The 18,860-nt window shown below is 47.9% G+C and overlaps 1 protein-coding gene across 13 annotated transcripts in view; it reads left to right on the top strand.

Moving 5' to 3' along the window:
- plecb (plectin b) overlaps positions 1-18,860 on the top strand; it is a 111,750-nt gene that overhangs the window by 67,793 nt on the left and 25,097 nt on the right. For 3 of the 13 annotated variants that reach the window (XM_062465024.1, XM_062465020.1, XM_062465031.1), the window contains exons 2-10: positions 5,738-5,799; positions 8,119-8,133; positions 9,324-9,413; positions 11,558-11,635; positions 11,879-11,983; positions 13,367-13,533; positions 16,242-16,357; positions 16,798-16,904; positions 17,612-17,731. In XM_062465024.1, the coding sequence (XP_062321008.1) occupies positions 5,738-5,799; positions 8,119-8,133; positions 9,324-9,413; positions 11,558-11,635; positions 11,879-11,983; positions 13,367-13,533; positions 16,242-16,357; positions 16,798-16,904; positions 17,612-17,731 (860 nt within the window). Of the gene's footprint in view, positions 1-2,421; positions 2,960-5,737; positions 5,800-8,118; positions 8,134-9,323; positions 9,414-11,557; positions 11,636-11,878; positions 11,984-13,366; positions 13,534-16,241; positions 16,358-16,797; positions 16,905-17,611; positions 17,732-18,860 lie in introns of those variants that run through there. The other 10 variants (XM_062465029.1, XM_062465022.1, XM_062465032.1 and 7 more) reach the window with 6 other exon arrangements.

The following is an 18,860-nucleotide window of genomic DNA, read 5'->3' as shown; positions in this document are numbered from 1 at the left end:
GTTCTGCTCCACCTCCTCCTCTTCTCCCAGTCAGCGTGTGTTCAGGGTGGGTCCTGCTTGCTGCGAGTTGTATTAACATTCCTATCCCTGCAGGGTGGGGCCCCTGAACACGCTCCCACTCGCAGGTGGTAGGGGGCGTTCTCAGGTAACTTGAGGGAATCAAATCCTGAATCCTAGAGTGTGTGTGTGTGGGTGTGGTTACGCCCTGCTCTGGTATGAAGGGTGTGTGCCCTCTTCTTCTAGACCTTTCTCTCTCAACGGACCATACCATGAAACCCAAGGCTGACAGATGCTTCTCTCCTTTCATCTCTCTGTTTACATTTGTCGAGTGTCCAGGAAATGGGAAATAGCGTGCTTCTGACCTTTGACCCTCAGCAGCACCACAAGGACATAGGGGGTGTGGCAATATAGCGTATGTGTCATCCAAGCTGGGGTGACACTGTGGTAACCCTGTCTTTCAGTCTGCAAAGACTTAGCCTTCATGTTTACAGTTATCGGAATGTTCACGGATAAGGTGTGCAGGATATGAGGTTAATTATTATTGATTATAGGTTGTGTTCATGCCTGTCCATTAATCCCTCTGCCAGGGTCAGGGACTGCAGTGGAGACAGTGGAATGGTGTTCGTAACAAACGTCCTTGTTTGACCAATATGGAGCTTGACAGAGATATTGATACATGGTTTTTAAAACTTCAACTCCTTGAAATGATACCAATGATACCATTTTTGAACTAGTGTCTCTCTCCCAACCCTGAAGCAGACCCCTCCCCCCTCCACAAGTTCCATAATGATCTGTCAGTCAAGTCACACCCACACCTTCAAGGCACCAGAAAAGCTCCAGCCGAGCCTTCATAGGAAAATAAAGTCTCTCATTCAGCGCTGGAAGGCTTAGGGCTAGACTAAGGGGCAAAGCTAATGCTAGAGTTAGGACTAGAGGTAGGACTAGAGTTTGGGCTAGAGTTAGTGAAAGCGTTAGCGAAAGAGTGAGGGATAGTGAGGGATAGTGAGGACTAGAGTTAGGGCTAAAGTTATAGCTAGAGTTAGGGCTAGGCCTTCAGAAACCATGCCCAGAAGCCCTACAGGAGGGAGTGCAGTAATGAGTATGTTCTGACCTTAATGATAGCCCTCTCTCACACACCCTTTCCCTTTCTTTCTCTCTCTCTATATCTATCTATCTCTCTCTCTCTCTGTCTCTTTCTCTCTCTCTTTAATTTCTCACTCCTCTCTGTGTACAGCATTTCTATTACACTCAATTCCTTTCAGTTAAATTCAACTATGTTCAATTCTGGTTTATTTCAGTTTTCCTTGCGTAGTAACTGATGCTGCGCTAAACACATTCGCTATTACAGTCCCTTCCCATCACGCACAACCTAAACAGATCCTTCTCAATGCTGGACGGGACCAGTGAGGAGTTAAGAAACGGATGTGTTTCTAATCCAGGTTGCATAATGTTGTGTTGTACCTGGCTGAAGTCAACCTGGTCTACCCCTGCCCCTCCTTCATACCTCTGCCTGCCTCAACATTGTATAGAACGACAAAGTTATTATTTAAGGCGTGTCTGCACATTAGCAAACATGGCTGGCGATAATGTAATCACACACCAAGCACACTTACACACACACACACCCCCACACACACACACACACACACCAGTGTTTCATGTTCCTACAGATAGTGTGTAAACCTGGTGTTCAGTGCAACAGCCTAAAGCGCTAATGTTCTCTATGCCAGGGAATGGGCAGGGAGGAGAGATGTGTTCTAGTTCAGATATTACCAGAACCACAGGGCTGGGGGATATGGAGCAATTTACCTACTGTGCCATGTACCATGTGAGGCTTTCTAGATAACATCTCCCTGTCTCTGACTTCTAATCCCTGATTCAGGAGGTATCTGTGTTTTGGAGGGATGAAGTGATGGAATTGTTAGATAGCATGATGTTTCTGGACCTTAGATGAGAGAATTCTGGAGAGAATGTCGGACTGTATGTCTGTTTGTAGAATTGGACTGCTGTTGGTGGCCTGTGGTAGGTGGGTGCTGCAAGAGGTTAGACAAAGTACCTTTTCAAGGTTACTCACCTCACCACCTGGGGTGAAAGGACAGCCTGTCTTGTCTCATACTCCTTCTTCTCCTGACACCTTTTGCCTGGGGATTGTCAGGCGTAAGTAATAATTAACCGTGGGTGTGTGTGTGTGTGCGTGTGTGTGTGTGTGTGTGTGTGTGCGTGAGGGAGAAAGTGAGCGTGTGTGCAGGTGTGGTCTGAACGTCACGGGGGTGACAGTGGTCACCACACCTTCCCCCTGATGACTCCTCCTGTCCCCACCCCCTTCCTGTGCTCCTTGCCACACTGATATGACAGGGCAGAGGAAGGGGCGTGGTCTAGCCAGTTCCACAATGTCCTCCTAACACACAGACAGACAACACACATATGGGCAGACACACAGACACACACACACACACACACCAGGACAGGCCCAGACTCTCACCCGCAGGCACCACAAGAAGAAAGGAGGAGGGAAGGGAAAGAGAGAAGAAAAGAAGGGCACAGCAAAACACGGCGAAGGAGAGACAGAGAGAGACAGAGAGAGAGAGAGAGAGAGAGAGAGAGAGAGAGAGAGGGGGAAGGAGACATCATAGCTCTAAAGTGCTGACTGGATCCTAGCCACAGGACTGCATGCTCTGACTGGAGAAAACTGGAGGACTAGAGGACTGTCTAGAGAAGGGACCTAGGAAGACCCAGACAAAAGAGAGACAGAGAGAGATTACAGTACTACTGCTACTGGAGACTGGGAGCACTCATTGGATTAAACAACCATAGAAGACTATACTTCATTGAAAGGCCACTCAGCCAGGCAACATGGAGAGGTACAGGAACGGTTCGTCAGGCAATGCGAGCAGAGACAGGGTCTCCTCAGATGATGGCTACTACCAGGGCGTGCTCAAGGCCACGGATGGCAGGAAAGGTACTTGTATGACAGCCCACCACATTTCAAAGGAGCTGGACCTCCCACAAAGGGCATCTCCGCATTCAGGGTTTACAAGTGATGCTTCTTATTTAGTTTGTTGATTGTCGAGCTTGTGAGGTCGTGTTTTCTGTTTGCTGTTTGTGTGAGAGGGAGTTGTTCTCCCTGAGAGAGAGGTTTTTGGGATGTGCTGTAATTTCAGGTTTGGATGAGTTTCAGGTTCTTTGCCGGGGCTGTTCTAAGCCCCTTCTGAGGTTCAGGGTTGTGGCCTGGTGGTGGGTTGGGCTGTAAGAGGCCTTTCATGTCCCTGGAACTGTCTAACTCTGGAAAAAGACTGACAGGCAGCGTCCATGTGTCTTTAACTGGGTGTATCTGAACGAGGACACGTGTCTCTGCCGCCAAGGTCGTGTTGCTCTTCGTGTGGTCGTTTCAAGAGCACATAGCATTTGCCATTGAACCTCTATTTGTCCAAGGTTGAACGCAAAGAGGTGAAAGTGATCCAGGAAGAGCTCTTGGTGCACAAGAGAATGTTCCACCTCTCCCAGGCGGCGCTCTCTGATCCGATTGGTTAGGAAGACCTGATTCACTAACTTAGGGTCTTATACCCTTATGTTTATCTATCAACACTTCATGGAACTACGTGTTTAGGGTAACATCAGGTACGCTATTTAAATATCTGCTGTGTGTCAAATCAGTCTTCACACCCAGGTTCGGTCCATTCATTCATATAAAAGAGGGAGAGAGATGAAAAGCAAAGGAGGTATTTACAGAGAGGTGACTCAGCGTCCAAGCTTTAGATGTCCGGCAAAATGTTCTTTGTCCTGCGTTGACAGGCTCTATGGCCCATCAAGGACCTAACTAGCTGCGGGGCGGAGAAGTCGGAACTTTCTCCGCCCATTGCAATCCTGTGTTTGTTTTTGTATTGTTCAGGTACAACTCAGTATGACATCTTTGTTGATGTATGCAGCAGAACTCCTGCCGTGCATGCTGGTTCGAGCCGCACACCAGAGAGGTGGATCTCCCCATCCAAACCAGTTTGTGTTGCGAACTTGCGAAACCTGATACTGTGGTCTCCGCTGTAGCCTAATTACACAGCGTTTCATGATTCTCTGTGTTCACACCCCGTATTCTTTCTCCGAAAGCTCTCTGATTGCAGCAGTTTGAGTTTGAGTCTCAGGTGTTATCAGGTCTCTCGTGTTGAGTCACCGGGGGGCAACTTTTAAGAGGGTTACATCGGTGGAGACTTAATTGGGGCCGCCGTTTGGGTCAGGGTTAGGGTTAAGGCAATTTGTGTTTAACGGTCGGTTTATCAGCAGCTCTGCCCTGGGTGTGACCCTTCACTCTCAGGAGAGGAAGTGATTTGAAGCGGAGAGGGGAGGACGGCAGTCAGCGTCGCAGGTCGGCTTCAGTTCACAGCCCAACCAGGGGGGTCAAAGTTTGAACAGTCCCCAAAACAAACCTTCCCGTTTCCGCGGCAACGCCGCCCTCTGACACAGTCCGGGCCGCCGTTGACAACACCCACCTGGGAAAACAAAGCGTAGCCTCAGGGCATGTATTTGTTAAGTGTCAGCGTTGTTAGCCTAGCATGAGGGTTTGGTAACGTTAGCGTTAGCATAGCCGTAGGACATGTGATTCAGCAGCTCCGTACTTCAGCTCTAATGGCTGGGCGTGCCCCATGGAGACCTGATCACCGTCGAATGGGCTTGTTACTGTGATAAGAAGCGTTATAGAGATCAGGCTGGCTCATCCTTGGCACGCTAGTGAATGAGTCACTATCTTAATGAAGGGTGAATAGTCTCCTAGGGATGGCATTTGAATGGGATTGTGAACGATCTCATACTCTTCTCTTTGTTGTAGGGTGAGACTTGATATGGTTATCATCCTCAGTGAGTAATAGTTGTGCGTTCACAATGGTGATGTTGAGTGTTGCTGTTACAACCACGTAACCAATGAAGACTTCAGAGTTCACTTCAATCATTGAGGCAACCTCTGATAAAGCAGCAGCTGTGTCAGACGTGGGGCCTGCAGAGACTAGACACCCGTATGAGGTACTGTCTGGGGGCTGGGGTTTATGACTGTGCTCCAGTACGCCCACAGGTGTCTCCAGGTGTGTTAGCTGTGAGGGACGGTCTCAGAACAACACAAGGCCGAGATGTTCTGCATCCTTCACCAAGGGAACCATATCTAATTCCCATGTATTTATTTATTTTCGTAACAAGCTTGATCATGTTTCAGGTGCGGTCGGGCTAATGTTTTGTTAATGACTTTGTGGCGGTTTGAATAATTGACTTAATGACATGTTTTCATAGTGTGTCTCACGGCTGCGTATCGGCAGCATAAGAAGACTGTGATGCCAGCGCAGTGTGTCCTTCCAGAAACTAGGAGGCTACTGAATGAGTGTATTACTGTATGCATGACTGTCGCCTGAGTCACTCCTTCTCCAGACAGAACATACACACACGTGCACGCACGCGCACGCACACGCACACACACGCACACACACATACAAATGACTTACACACTGACCATAAGAAGTGTTATCACACCAGGTGATACATTGTCTTAGTTACAGACAACCAAAACAAAGACAAGCTTTGATTGCTTTATTGTTTCCGTTATGTGGTCAAACAAGGGGCACTGGTTTACATTTAGACTGGGTATTTATCGGTCCTCTCTGCCCTTCCTCATCCCATTATCATCCTCTCCTCTTCCATCCTGCCCTCCCCGTTCATCTCCTCTCCCTGTCTGACGTGCTCGTGTCTGTGTTGTGTCTTCCAGATGAACGGGATAGAGTCCAGAAGAAGACCTTCACCAAATGGGTGAACAAACACTTGATAAAGGTAAGGTCTCTGTCAGTGTGTCCCTGATAACTTTGTACTTTCACACATGAAAACTGTACACACAAACACACACACTTTCCCAAGAAATACCCACACTCATTTTAATATAATTTCAATCAAAGCCATCTATAACAGTCAGGTACATTTACCGAAATGGAATAGTGGTTTTCTGGTTTCTTGTTATACTACCACAGAAGCTGTCAAAGGACCAGACCCCATAAACTGGTACGTGCTGGCAGATTTGAGATGTTTCTATAGTGAATCATCTTTCCTACTGGCCCGCAACCACAGCAGGCTTGGCTGTGTTTTTTGTTGGTTACAATTTAGACTTTGGCCAAAGTCTCAGGCTCCCGAGATCCACTCTGGCTGTAATTACTGAAACTCTCATGTGTGGCCTGTTGTGTGACGTTGCTGGCGAACAGTTTTTTTTCTCTCCTGATTCTAGATGAAAGTCAGGGTGATTTCTGTAGACCAGGACATGCAGGTAGCAGTCCAGGCCATCCACTTTGGCTTGTCTGAGGGACTTACTTAACTCACTCCTCTCCTCTCACTTACCTCACCCCTTCCATCCCAAACATGTGGCTGCAAAGCCTTCATTTCATCGGCCTGGGGCACCAAAAAGAGGGGTGGAGAGGTGGAGCATGAAGGCTGGACGGGAGGTTTGACGTGCTAGTGGGAGTAGGGTGGAGGTAGAAAATCAAACGTGGCCTCTCGGGAGTTTCTCATTAAAAATGAGAAATGACCCCCTTGACAGACTGCCACACCCTCATGTACATGTATAAATACCCTGGCTGCTGTCACACTGCCTCTGACAAACTGCCCCTGCTAACAGCCCCTCGTACCCCACCCTGAACAGGTCCGAGGCCTCCGGCAGACCCAGTCTCTCCCAGCGGAAGGAAACCCATTCCTTTCACATGGGGAAAAAAAAACACGAAGGACCACAAAAAAAAACGATTGTTTTCATTTCCATGATGTGCCTTGCTAACATGCTCTGGTCCTGATAGAAAACAAGCTCTCTTTTCTCCGAGAGTTTTCTGCTAACGTGTGAGAGTGAGTCACAGACATCTGGATGTGCTTAGGTTCCCTCTGAGGCTGGTTCTGCTGGCTGGGCACTGGGCCTGGTGGTGGGGGCCAACAGTAGCACATGTGCTGAGCCATCTCTGTGCGGCAGCCTCTGTTTAGGCATCTCCCACTGAGATATCATATTATTAGCATGGCCTATGAGTTCAGTCATATGAGTTATGTCAGGGTGTGGTTATGTAGAAGCCCTTATCTCCAGAGGTTTTCCCAGCTCACCATAAATCTTCTCTGGTCAGGTAGTCAGGGGGTAGATGTGGAGGGGAGAGGCACCTTCTATTTTGACTAAGTTATGACTATTCTGTAACAGTAAACTGACTGGAGAGTCCATTATCCATCAATGGGGTATACACATTCCCAGAACTGTAACTTGCTGAAAAGCAATGTATAGCCTAATGTGCATGTGTTTGTAACACACATACACACACATGTGTAAGCACGTGTTTATAATTTGCATATACAGTATGTGTTTATTTGGATAAAGTGCAGGTTAGGGTTAGAGTGACAAGGACATGTCAGTCAGGCAGTGTGTTGACTGGTCTAACGGTTTTAACCTTGAGGAACGACGCTCACACACAAGCACACACACGCATACACACTTCATAAACATCAGGGGGCCTACTTGACTCTGAGGGTATCATCAATCGCTTAACAATCTCTGTCAGCAGTAACAATGTGTCCATGACTAGGCTTTATACAGAGCAGGCAGCTATGGAGTCTTGTTGACAGACGGCTCCTCAATATGTGTTGAAACAGAAAGAGAGCTTTAAAGAGCCTCTACCAGGCCACACCCAAGGAATGGACCTGCATGTGGAGGAACAGGGACTCCTAGTGGCCATGATCCTCACTGCAACAGGCTCCTGTTTAGGCTGACAGTTGGCAGAGTTGACAGTTGGCAGAGTTGAGCTCAGGGTGGGTGCTAGAATCAACCAGATAGTGTTGCAACTTGTAGGGGAAATATGCAGTCATACACCAGAAGGAGTAGGGCCTCCTGTTTACATGGCTCAACCCTTCCATCTGCACTGTAAAAATAAACACACATCACTGACTAAACCATACATCTTTGAGACCTCCACTAATGACTCAATCATCTTCCAGTCTTGTAATTCTCTTGTGTTCATTTCCCTTTCTTCTCTAACCTAATCATCATGCCCCGTGGTCATTTCATCTGTGTTTTCTCCTTCATATCTCTCTCTCTCTTTGTTATTCTCTCCATCTCCTCCCTTGCTCTCCTACGCCCAGCATTGGAAAGCACCGGTAGGTACTGCCCACGAGAAGGAGCATTCTTCAGAGCTCTAAGTCTCATATGCATGGAGTCCACTCCCCAGCACCCCCCCCCACACACACACACACAAACACACACACACACACATACGCACACACACACACAAAGCTAAGCTCTCTCTCTCCTCCATCAACTGTTGCTGTTTCCATCCCTTCATACCTCCATCATTCCCTATCGCCCTCATCCTGTGTTTTGTGTTGCTGACACCGCAAATTCTTATTTAAAGTGATGTAGCAGGCCACGGAAACCGCCTCACCCTGGTGTGTCACTTTAAACATCACTGTGCTGACATGTGCTCTGTTTATAGGGATTTTACTTGACTGGAGTTTCCTTTTTGCAATTGCCAGTGCATGTGTTTGTGCATGTGTGTGTTTTTGTGTGACAGAGAGAAGCAGAGTGAGGATTATGGGGTTGACGGGGAGACAGAGAGTGTGAGACAGGGAGAAAACGAGAGAGAGAGAGAGAGAGAGAGAGAGAGAGAGAGAGAGAGAGAGAGAGAGAGGGGGGGGGGGTGAAACTGCATGTTTACCTGCTTGAACTGAATGTTTTCATTGGCACTATTTCTTAACATGTCAATAAAGCACTTGAAATGAGCTGAAGATGAATGAGAGTGAGTGTGAGAGAGAGAGAGAGAGAGAGAGAGAGAGAGAGAGAGAGAGAGAGAGAGAGAGAGAGAGAGAGAGAGAGAGAGAGAGAGAGAGAGAGAGAGAGAGAGAGAGAGAGAGAGAGAGAGAGAGAGAGAGAGAGAGAGAGAGAGAGAGAGAGAGAGAAAGAAAGAAGAAACATTCATAGGGAGAGGGGTGTTGAATCTACCGGTCCTAACCAGCGTGTGAGCTGAGGCTGGCAGCTGCCAGGGCTGTTATGACATCAGGTGTCTCAGAAAGGACAGGTGAGGAGCAGGCGTTCTGGCTGCAGGAGGACATGCATACATGCCCTGGATCCACTAATGTACTCATGGAGAACGTTCTGGGTAGGGGAGGGAATTAGACGGAGAGAGGGGGATAGAGAGAGAGGGAAGGAGAGAGATTGGCAGGTGTGAGGCAGGGAGGGAGCGAGGGAGATAGAGAGAAGCGTTGGGGAGTGACAGTTATTCCTGTGATATCGTAGTGATAAGTCAAAATGAACTATTCTAATAATCCATTTTCCCCTTGTCTGTCCTCAGTCCCAGCGCCATGTGACCGACCTATATGAGGACCTGAGAGATGGACACAACCTGATCTCCCTGCTGGAGGTCCTCTCTGGGGAGACACTGGTGAGTGACCTATGACCTCCTTCCCGTTGACTCTGACCCCGGCCTTTGATTGGCGAATGGATTGAGCTCTGCCTCTGCTGCACTATCAACCTACCAGTCCAGCTCCCTCCCCGAACCCCACCCCAATGCTTAATACACACACTCCCGGCCACACACACACACACACACACAAATAGGCCTGAATCAAATTCACATTGGAATGTCTTCCCTGTAGCTATATCATCTTATGCCAAAATGTCAATCCATACATGCCTTCAAGTTTCAAGTCAATCCATACATGCCTTTTTACTATACCAAACATTTCAAGACTACCAATCAACTATATCACGCCTAGTTTATGCAGGTCTGCCTAGGCTGCCCCTGTATATCAGCTGACCACACTAATTTGACCATACTAAACTGACCACACTATATTGACCACCCTACCAGCTGACCACACTAAGAAGTACACTCTATTGGCAACCTTATCAGTTGTACACATTACAAATTACCCTCTACTCTGTTTAAAAACAAGGATTATCAATACTTATACGAAAACAACCACCTTGGAATTTCAACCGTTGCAGCTTTGCTCTTTGCTGGCTCATCACTCTTCAGCCTCTCTCAGCTTAGCCTCAGCCTATCTCTCTGATGCCTCCATGGCTCTAACACATTAACCCACAATGGCTTATCTGCCCTCCTCTGCCTTCTCTGCACTTCTCTGTCTTCTGTCTGTCTCTCGCTCTGAATGGTGTGTTTCAATCCTGGTCCTTTTCTTCCCCTGACCTCTCTTTTCCCCTCTGCCACCATGCTTCTGTCACCATCTTCTTTCCTTTCCTTTCCTTTATATTCTTTTCCTCTCCTCTCCTCTCCTCTCCTCTCTTCTCTTCTCTACTCTTCTCCTCTCCTCTCCTCTCCTCTCCTCTTCTCTTCTCTTCTCTCCTCTCCTCTCCTCTCCTCTCCTCTCCTCTCCTCTCCTCTCCTCTCCTCTCCTCTCTTCTATTCTCCTCTCCTCTCCAACCCCTTCCTTCTCCCTCTCTCCTGTATGCTGACCTTTACCCTCTGGCCCCTGAATCCCCTCTTTGCACTGCTCTTGCGTGGGCTAGCCGAGGGAGCGAGACGTGGCCAGGAATTTGCGCTTGGTGAGTGGGTCGTTTTAACTTCCGGGCTTCATCTATTTCATGTGGCATGGGTCACCTCCCAACCCCATTCTCTCCCATTGGCTCGGCTCTGCATGATGTCACTTTCTGGTTTGCGGCTTTAGGATTGTTTTTCCTTGTTTTCTTTTGGATTTCCTGTCATCTGTTGTGTCGTCTTTGACAAGCGTGCCCAGCCTCTTAGGTGCAGTAACATGTGACCAGATAGACCTGCAGTAGGAGCTGCTGGCTTCTTTGTGAAATATGTGACTTGTACACAGCTGTTCTGTTGATGTGACATAACCAAGTAGCTTAACCTTTGGAAGTAACTAACTATGAGTTGCATAATCTGCAAATGTTTATTTTATGACAATGTCTTGGCTATCTCTGTTGTCTGAGATCTTAGTTTCAAGTTATTTTCATTTTGAGTTCAAGGATATCTTCCCATTACGTAAGCCAAGGCAATTAGTGCTTGCCTTACTGTAGCTACCTAATAACTAATCATGTCACTGGCCCACCAAATGCATCTGCGGTCCTGCATCAATCTGCTTCAAGCCAGAACCAATCAAGTTGAATCCACTCTGTAGCTCCTACTAGCTACCTAGTAGCTAGCTGCTGATGCAGGTTGAAGGGTTTGTTTCTTAACAGCCCTTTTTTTTGCTCTCATGACTATAGAAGCTCTGCATGTAGCTTATATAAAGATTATCCAGGCATTTAACTAAATTTTATGGCTTGGTTTTGATCGTCCCAAATCATCAGTCATTATCCCCCATATCTCATTCTATGGATAATATCGATGGTGTAATGGTCCTTGAGTTTCTCAGGATTTCTCCTGATATCTCCCTGACTGTTGTGTTGGATAGTGTTAATGGTGGAACATAGTCAGCTGTGCTTGCTATGGGGGGTCTAACTATCCCGCGGAATCCCTTCATTCATCTCCAGCCCTGGACCATCAGGAGGAACGATATGAGATGTTCTCTCCGCGTTCTTTGTTTTCTTTCTAACCCCTCCCTCCCTCCGTCCCTGCAGCCCAGAGAGAAAGGACGTATGCGCTTTCACAAGCTGCAGAATGTACAGATAGCCCTGGACTTCCTCAGGCATCGGCAGGTAGGGGGCAGACACAAAACGTTCTCTATTGGATGAGTTGCTGTTTCAAATGAGGTTCTTAATCATGCTACATTAAGACAATATTTAGCAGGTGTATTGATCGTCAGTTGAATTATTTTATTGGTAAAATGCTGAACATTTCATCTTGGGTTAAAACTTCTGTTAAAATTAGACAACTGATAAGATCTGAGGGTCTGAGATATGAGGGAAACTGAGGGTTTTCTTTGTCTCGTCCAATCACAGGTCAAGCTGGTGAACATCCGGAACGATGACATCGCTGATGGAAACCCCAAGCTGACCCTGGGGCTGATATGGACCATCATTCTTCACTTCCAGGTGTCCTGTTCTGTCAGTGTTGCATTCCATTTTACTATGCCGCCACCTCTTCCCGGATCTCAGCCAATCAACTCGCATCTACTGGGATCTCAACCGATCTCAATGATCTCAATCCGCTATGATCAATAACCTTCAAACCCATGATATGAGATGTTCCTCAGCTTTGAAATCCATTCCAGTCTGACTGCCACAATTGACCTTTGGGCAGTAAAAGATAGTGAGATATTAGTTGTATTTCTTAGTGCACATCTGGTAGTCCAATATACAGTTACAAGGCTAAATGTGCACTAAGGCTATATCCCTCATCTCACCCATCCCAAAGTAGCTCAGCCCAGCCAAGCTGCCAGGTACATGACCCCTTACTACTGGCAAATAGTGACTGGGTGTGCTTTGTTTAGCTTAGTGCTTTAGTGAGACCAATGTCCCAAAAAAGTGGACAATTTGAAGTGAGCCATCTTACCTCAGAGAGGGCTATGGTTAGGGCTGTGGTCTCTGCTCCACTTAGGGGTTGCCTCATAAAGGAGCTTTTTATGGCGACTCACAACACCCAGCACCTCTCAGCCACTTGAGGCTGCTGCTCCTATAAATGGCCATTATGTTTCTGTGAAGATTAAGATAGAGAGAGAGAGAGAGATAGACAGAGAGAGAGAGAGAGAGAGAGAGAGAGAGAGACAGAGAGAGAGAGAGAGAGAGAGAGAGAGAGAGAGAGAGAGAGAGAGAGAGAGAGAGAGAGAGAGAGAGAGAGAGAGAGAGAGAGAGAGAGAGAAAGAGGTAGAGAGAGAGAGCGAAAGAGGTAGAGCGAGAGGGAAAGGAGTGCATCTCTTATTTCACAAAATAAGGTAAAAAGGAGGGTGGTGGCCGATGAGTCATTTAGCCTTTATGTTCTCACAGTGCAGGGTGTGGCACACACACACACACACACACACACACACACACACACACTGACTATATTGATTCCTGTAAATCTCACTGATTTGCCCTAATTATACTCTCATCCTTTCACCAGATATTTTACTTAGGTCCCATTCTGACTGTGTAGGGGAAACCGAGTATGGTTGAAACATACAACACTACGCACTTGTTGTTTGATTAACTTCTAACAACCACACCAAGCTGTAAAGGACATGGAGTTTGTTTGTCTTACAATTTGAATACAGTGCAACTATATAATCTCTGAGAAATGGACTAAAAGTTTGACATAAGTGTTATGTTACTACGATACCCGGACTCCCCTACTCTCTGCATTCATTTGTGTCATTCACCCACACATGTATCCTAATAGTCTAAAACCATTCACTCTACATCCTCATCCTGTCATCATCCCCCATAAATCTCCCCAGTGAGATTTATGGGCGTCTTCCCTGGTCTAACCCTTGACCTCTGACCCCACCCCAGATCTCGGACATCCAGGTCAACGGCCAGTCGGAAGACATGACGGCCAAGGAGAAGCTGCTGTTGTGGTCGCAGAGGATGACCGAGGGTTACCAGGGGATACGCTGCGACAACTTCACCACTTCCTGGAGGGACGGCAAACTGTTCAACGCCGTCATCCACAAACACCGGTAAGTAGCACTTAGTGACACATCCAACGTGACAATTTACACTGTGAACACAGTGTTCTATTTACAGGTTATGAAGCAGAGATACTTTATGCACTCATACCACACACCGTGTACATTCTGCATTGTATCTGATACAACCGTGCCAATATAACAGTTATACAAAGTTAACAGTTATACAAAACATACGCCATAATCATCTGTTCGACGTGTCCTATCTTGAAATCCGGACTTGGGTACAGTTACAGTGACATCAGTTTCATATTGATGCTACACGTGTAATGCCTGGTTGTGGGTGCACTTGATGAGCGCTAATGTCTATCCTCAGTCTCAGAGGGAGCGATGCCTGAGCTTGTTCCCACACATCGCTGTCCTCCGGGTCTGTGTGTTGCTCAGCAGATCAGGGCAAACTTCCAAATGACAAATGGGCTTGCTGAGCTGAGCTCGTCGGGACTCGCTGAGTCGGCCCTGTTTTCGTCCGCACGAATAGGATGGAAATGAATGTACGGTGGGTTCCTGCGCAGTGTGGTGAATGTAGCTGTTTCTGGGACGCTTTGGTTGCGCTTAATCTCGAGGACCTGGTTGTAAAAGCATTACAACGTAGGAGTGCTAGAAACTAAAAGAGAAAAGAGAGAGAGAGAGAGAGAGAGACGGTGAAAGAAAAGTAGACTATCGCGGGAGAGATACATACTTTGCCATGGAGGTGTGGTCCCTGTTACTGTTATTATGAAGAGGAAGAAAGAGATGCCTGCAGGGACTGGTTATATTCAACCTGAGCATGTACCTGCAACGCCCTGAGAGAGAGAGAGAGAGAGAGAGAGAAAGAGAGAGAGAGAGAGAGAGAGAGAGAGAGAGAGAGAGAGAGAGAGAGAGAGAGAGAGAGAGAGAGAGTGACAGGTGTGCCAGCGGGACCTTGGGCAGGGTATTTTATGGCTGTTTTACATAAAGGTGCGGTGGGTGTGGTTTTGGACAGTTCTGCCTTAACTCCAGCTCTACCCCAGTCACTGCTAACACACCTTCGTCCATGCCTCGCTGAGGCTTCTCGCTTCGCCTCTGTGATCTTCACGTGTTTGCGAGCTGTCGCTCTGCGGAACCATGGAAACTCCCTGAAGGAGCCCGTGGAGGTTACAGGTCTGCCTGGGCCGAGCTGGTGTCATGAAGGGTTTTGAGGTTCTGTGGCTTTTGAGGTGAGCTGAGCTGACGGGAGACGACCGCAGTGGCCTTGGTCTGCCACTAGGAGGCTTCTGTTCTCAAGGAGGGCGAGGGAGAGCAGCCAACTGACTCGGAGACTCTGCATTTCAAACGTGACGATCTGAGGAGAAGGTTTGACTGAACACATAAGGGATTGCGACGGATGTTTAGCAGGATGTTTAGCCTGGAACCAAACTGACTACAAACCATCGACAATAGAGTTTGCCGTAATGACTGGTGCAAGAGAACCTGAGGCAGATTAGTCAGGTGAACAAGTATCATTCCCACCTACTGTTGGAGGACCCAATTCATTTCCACATTTGTGCTCGAGGAACTCCAACTCCCACAAGGCATCATGATCCAGAACCTGAAGAAGCGTTTCAAACACAGGAAGCGCAGCGGCAGCTTAGTCGGCAGCGTGACCGGGTCGATCAGTGACGTCGAGGACCGCGTGGTCATGCTGTGCGAGGACATCCCCTCGGAGGGCTCCTCCTGGGATTCAGGCAGGGGCTCCCAGAGTCCGGGGACCCTTTCCAGCAGCGAGTCCCACTCAGGGGACCAGGAGCTGGGCCAGGGCTGGAGCTCTCACAGCTTCCAGGGAGGGGGACGCCAGGCTCCGAGCCCCAGCAGGCCAGCTAGGCAGCTCTCCCTCCGGGAGGGGCGCTACCAGGAGGCTGAGTCCCCCGCCAGCCCTGGAGACCACTATGCTGTCCGTTCCACCCTTCACGTCAAACAGCTGTAGGAGTCTGCTCTCATAGTGTCTCTGTACTCATTTAAACTGTGTTGGTTAGCTTTCATGCACTCTGTCTATGTTGTGTCAGTTAGTTTTTTACTTTTTTGAACAAGCTCTTACAGTTTCTCTCTCTCTCTACTCTATTGGTTTGCTGTCGTAGCCTGTCTTCTCTATAGACTCCTCTCTAAGCTTGTCATTGGAACTCCACTGTTTTGAGAATTGAGGATTATCATACGGTCGGTTACAGTGTTTAGACGATAGTGGTGGCAGTCTTGTTGCCGTGTCTAAGATACAACTACAGTCAGTCTCTTCTCCTGTGATCATGGCCAAACATATCTGGTGGTTCTGCAGAAACTCCACGACTCAATAAATTGTATCTCACCATCTTTTGCATCGCGTCGGAGTCTCAAGGCCCTGTGTCCCGGAGCAGGTGCTAGCAAAGGAGGCGTGTGTCTTTGGAGCCCTGCAGTGCATCACATTCCAGCCATGGGCAGCCCCCCCCCCCAGAGGATAGGCAGCAGGCAGATGTTCCCCTCAGATTTATGACAGAAAGACAGACAGACATGATATACAGTGCTTCAGCCATGACAGGGATCTGTTGACCTGTCTGGCTACTCTATATCTCAAAAGAAAGAGGAAGTGATCGAATGTCAGAATAAATGAATGTCTTGTCCCCCAGATATTGTGTCCTCCAGTCTCTGTCAACCTGTCAGTTGTAGTTCTTGGGTACCAACAATGTAATTCATGCTGTGTGTGTGTGTGTACGTGCGCGTGTGTGTGTGTCCAGGCCCAGACTGGTCGACATGAGCAAGGTGTACCGTCAAACCAACGTGGAGAACCTGGAGCAGGCCTTCAACGTGGCCGAGAAGGACCTGGGGGTGACCCGGCTCCTCGACCCAGAAGGTAAGGTTCATCTGAGGCTATGGAGGCTCCTCCCCTGGCCTAGCTAGGAGCCAGGATACCCTCTACCTGTTCAGGCCCCCCTGGGAGTGGATGTCTCCTGAAGACATCCACAAGACGGAGTCAGTTGGCTGAGCGGTGAGGGAGTCGGGCTAGTAATCCGAAGGTTGCCAGTTCGATTCCCGGTCATGCCAACTGACGTTGTGTCCTTGGGCAAGGCACTTCACCCTACTTGCCTCGGGGGAATGTCCCTGTACTTACTGTAAGTCGCTCTGGATAAGAGCGTCTGCTAAATGACTAAATGTAATGTAAATGTGAAGAGAAGATGGCCATGTCCCATGTTTGCGATTGAGTCAAGAGAGGCCCAAGTGTGAGGCTGGTGTGAGGGCTGCTCCATCTAGAGGTGGAGGGATCTCATCTTCTTCTCTGGTTCCCTTCTCCAGATGTGGATGTCGCTCACCCCGATGAGAAGTCCATCATCACCTACGTGTCATCGCTGTATGATGCCATGCCACGCGTGCCCGACGTCCAAGGTGGAGTGATGGCCAATGTGAGTACGAAATCAACACATCTCTATCAGCTAATACATACATCGAAAATATATCTAGTACTGATTAAAATCTCCGTCAAGGCTGTGTCCTGTAAAAGAGATAGAGCTGACCATACGAAACAGAATATAGTACAGACCAGAAAATACAGCAGAAACAACATAAAGTAGAAGATATTTGCTAGACTGGAATTGATAGAGTTGTCTTATTAATGCCTCCTTGCTGCTAGTCCTGGATATTAGTTGACAGAGCCTGTAACTTGGCCAGCCCTATGCATTTTTCCCAGTGTGGCCTGTACTTGGAACATCAACAGGGGTGCTGTGGTGTTAGATTTGGCCACAGGAAATGAACAACCTGTGGTGTTTACCTCAGCTGAACAGGATCCAAGCCTAGAGTTATAACACAACACAACCACACACAGCACAACCACACCTACACACTACGGGTGTGTGTACTGCCCCCTCGGTCTCTCTCTCTCCCTCTCTCCCTCTATCCCTTGTCAGTTTAGACAAGGCCAGCGCTGTTGACCCCTAATTGACAGAGTGCGGTGTGTGAGTTAGGGAGTTAGAATGGAAGGCAGGCTGGCAGACAGCAGAGAGACACTCTCGAGTCTCTTTCGCTTACCGACCAGGTCTGCCGTGGTGTGTGTGTTCGCTACCTGACCAGGTGTGTGTGTGTGTGTGTGTGTGTGTGTGTTGTGGTGCCCCAGGAGCTGGAGCTGCGCTGGCAGGAGTACTATGAGCTGGTGACCCTGCTGCTCCAGTGGATCAGACACCATGTCATCATCTTCGAGGAGAGGAGGTTCCCCGGCAGCTACGAGGAGATAGAGGTGGGTGACCGGAGCGCTCAGGTTGATGATGGGGATTATGATGGCAGCGGTGATGATTGTGATGATAGTGATAATCATCACCATGATGATGATGAGGATGTGGTGATGATCATAATGCTCACAGTAAATCAACTGGATCACGTTAAACTTAGTCGTTAGACTTTCTAGACTTTAGACGTAGACATTAGTAACAGACACTGACAAGATTGGCAAGATTACAGTCAAACACTTTTTTCAAAAGTGTTGCTTTGTTCCTGTAGGGAAACTCAGCATTGTGATTTTAGGTCATATTAAAGGTAGATAAAGGATCTAACTAAATACAAGTTGGCCTTTTAAAAAACTGGCCTGTACCCAGACAGACCAACCATAACCCATTCATATATTTTACATTCAACTTGTTTTGTCAACCCAGCCAGTGGATGTACTGTACACAGCTGAAAGACTTGGGGATTAGAATTGGGGATTAGAAGAGCAGGGAGGTCTGTGACTGAATGCCAAATCAAGTTATGACTTTGTTTGTGTGTTTTCGCTGCGGAATCCTATTGTTTCGACTCTCATTGTGTGAGGCTGGGCAGCCCTGGGTGGAGTGGCTCTGGAGATCCGAAAAGCAGATCCTGAAGGCAAAAGATATTATCTGACTTATCTAATCCTCTCTGGAACCTTCCCCGAGCCACTCCCCTGTCAGGGTGTAGCCTTGCAGCTGAACTGTGGTGTGGCTCCAAGTTTTGGTCGATAGCAGAGCGGGGTTGATCAGAGCAGACATTCCAAACGTAGTATTTTTGCCGTTTACTGATATTGGTTTGCCCTTTCAACTCCCAGGCATTCCCAATAAATATCGATTTTTTCATTGGCTTTCATGACCTCTAAAGTAGGATAGATGCTATGCTGTGACAGCTGTGTTTGCCGTGGTCTTTTTTTTTTCACACCCTCATGCATCTTGTTTGGTTGATCTAACCAACTCGATTGGCTTTGATTTGACAGATAATCTAGTTTGGGTTTTGGCTAGTTTAAAAAGATCAAGCTCAGGACATTTTACTGAGCGTGTGTGCTTGTGTGTGTTTGTGTGTGTGTCTATGTGTGTTTGGTTGTGTGTGTGTCTGTGAATCCTGGCCATGGTAATGCTGCAGTA

This window comes from Osmerus eperlanus, chromosome 7, assembly GCF_963692335.1.
Source record: "Osmerus eperlanus chromosome 7, fOsmEpe2.1, whole genome shotgun sequence".
Classification (NCBI taxonomy): Eukaryota; Metazoa; Chordata; class Actinopteri; order Osmeriformes; family Osmeridae; genus Osmerus; species Osmerus eperlanus.
The sequence above is the reverse complement of the archived record's forward strand: the minus strand, read 5'-3'. Positions and strand labels throughout refer to the sequence as shown.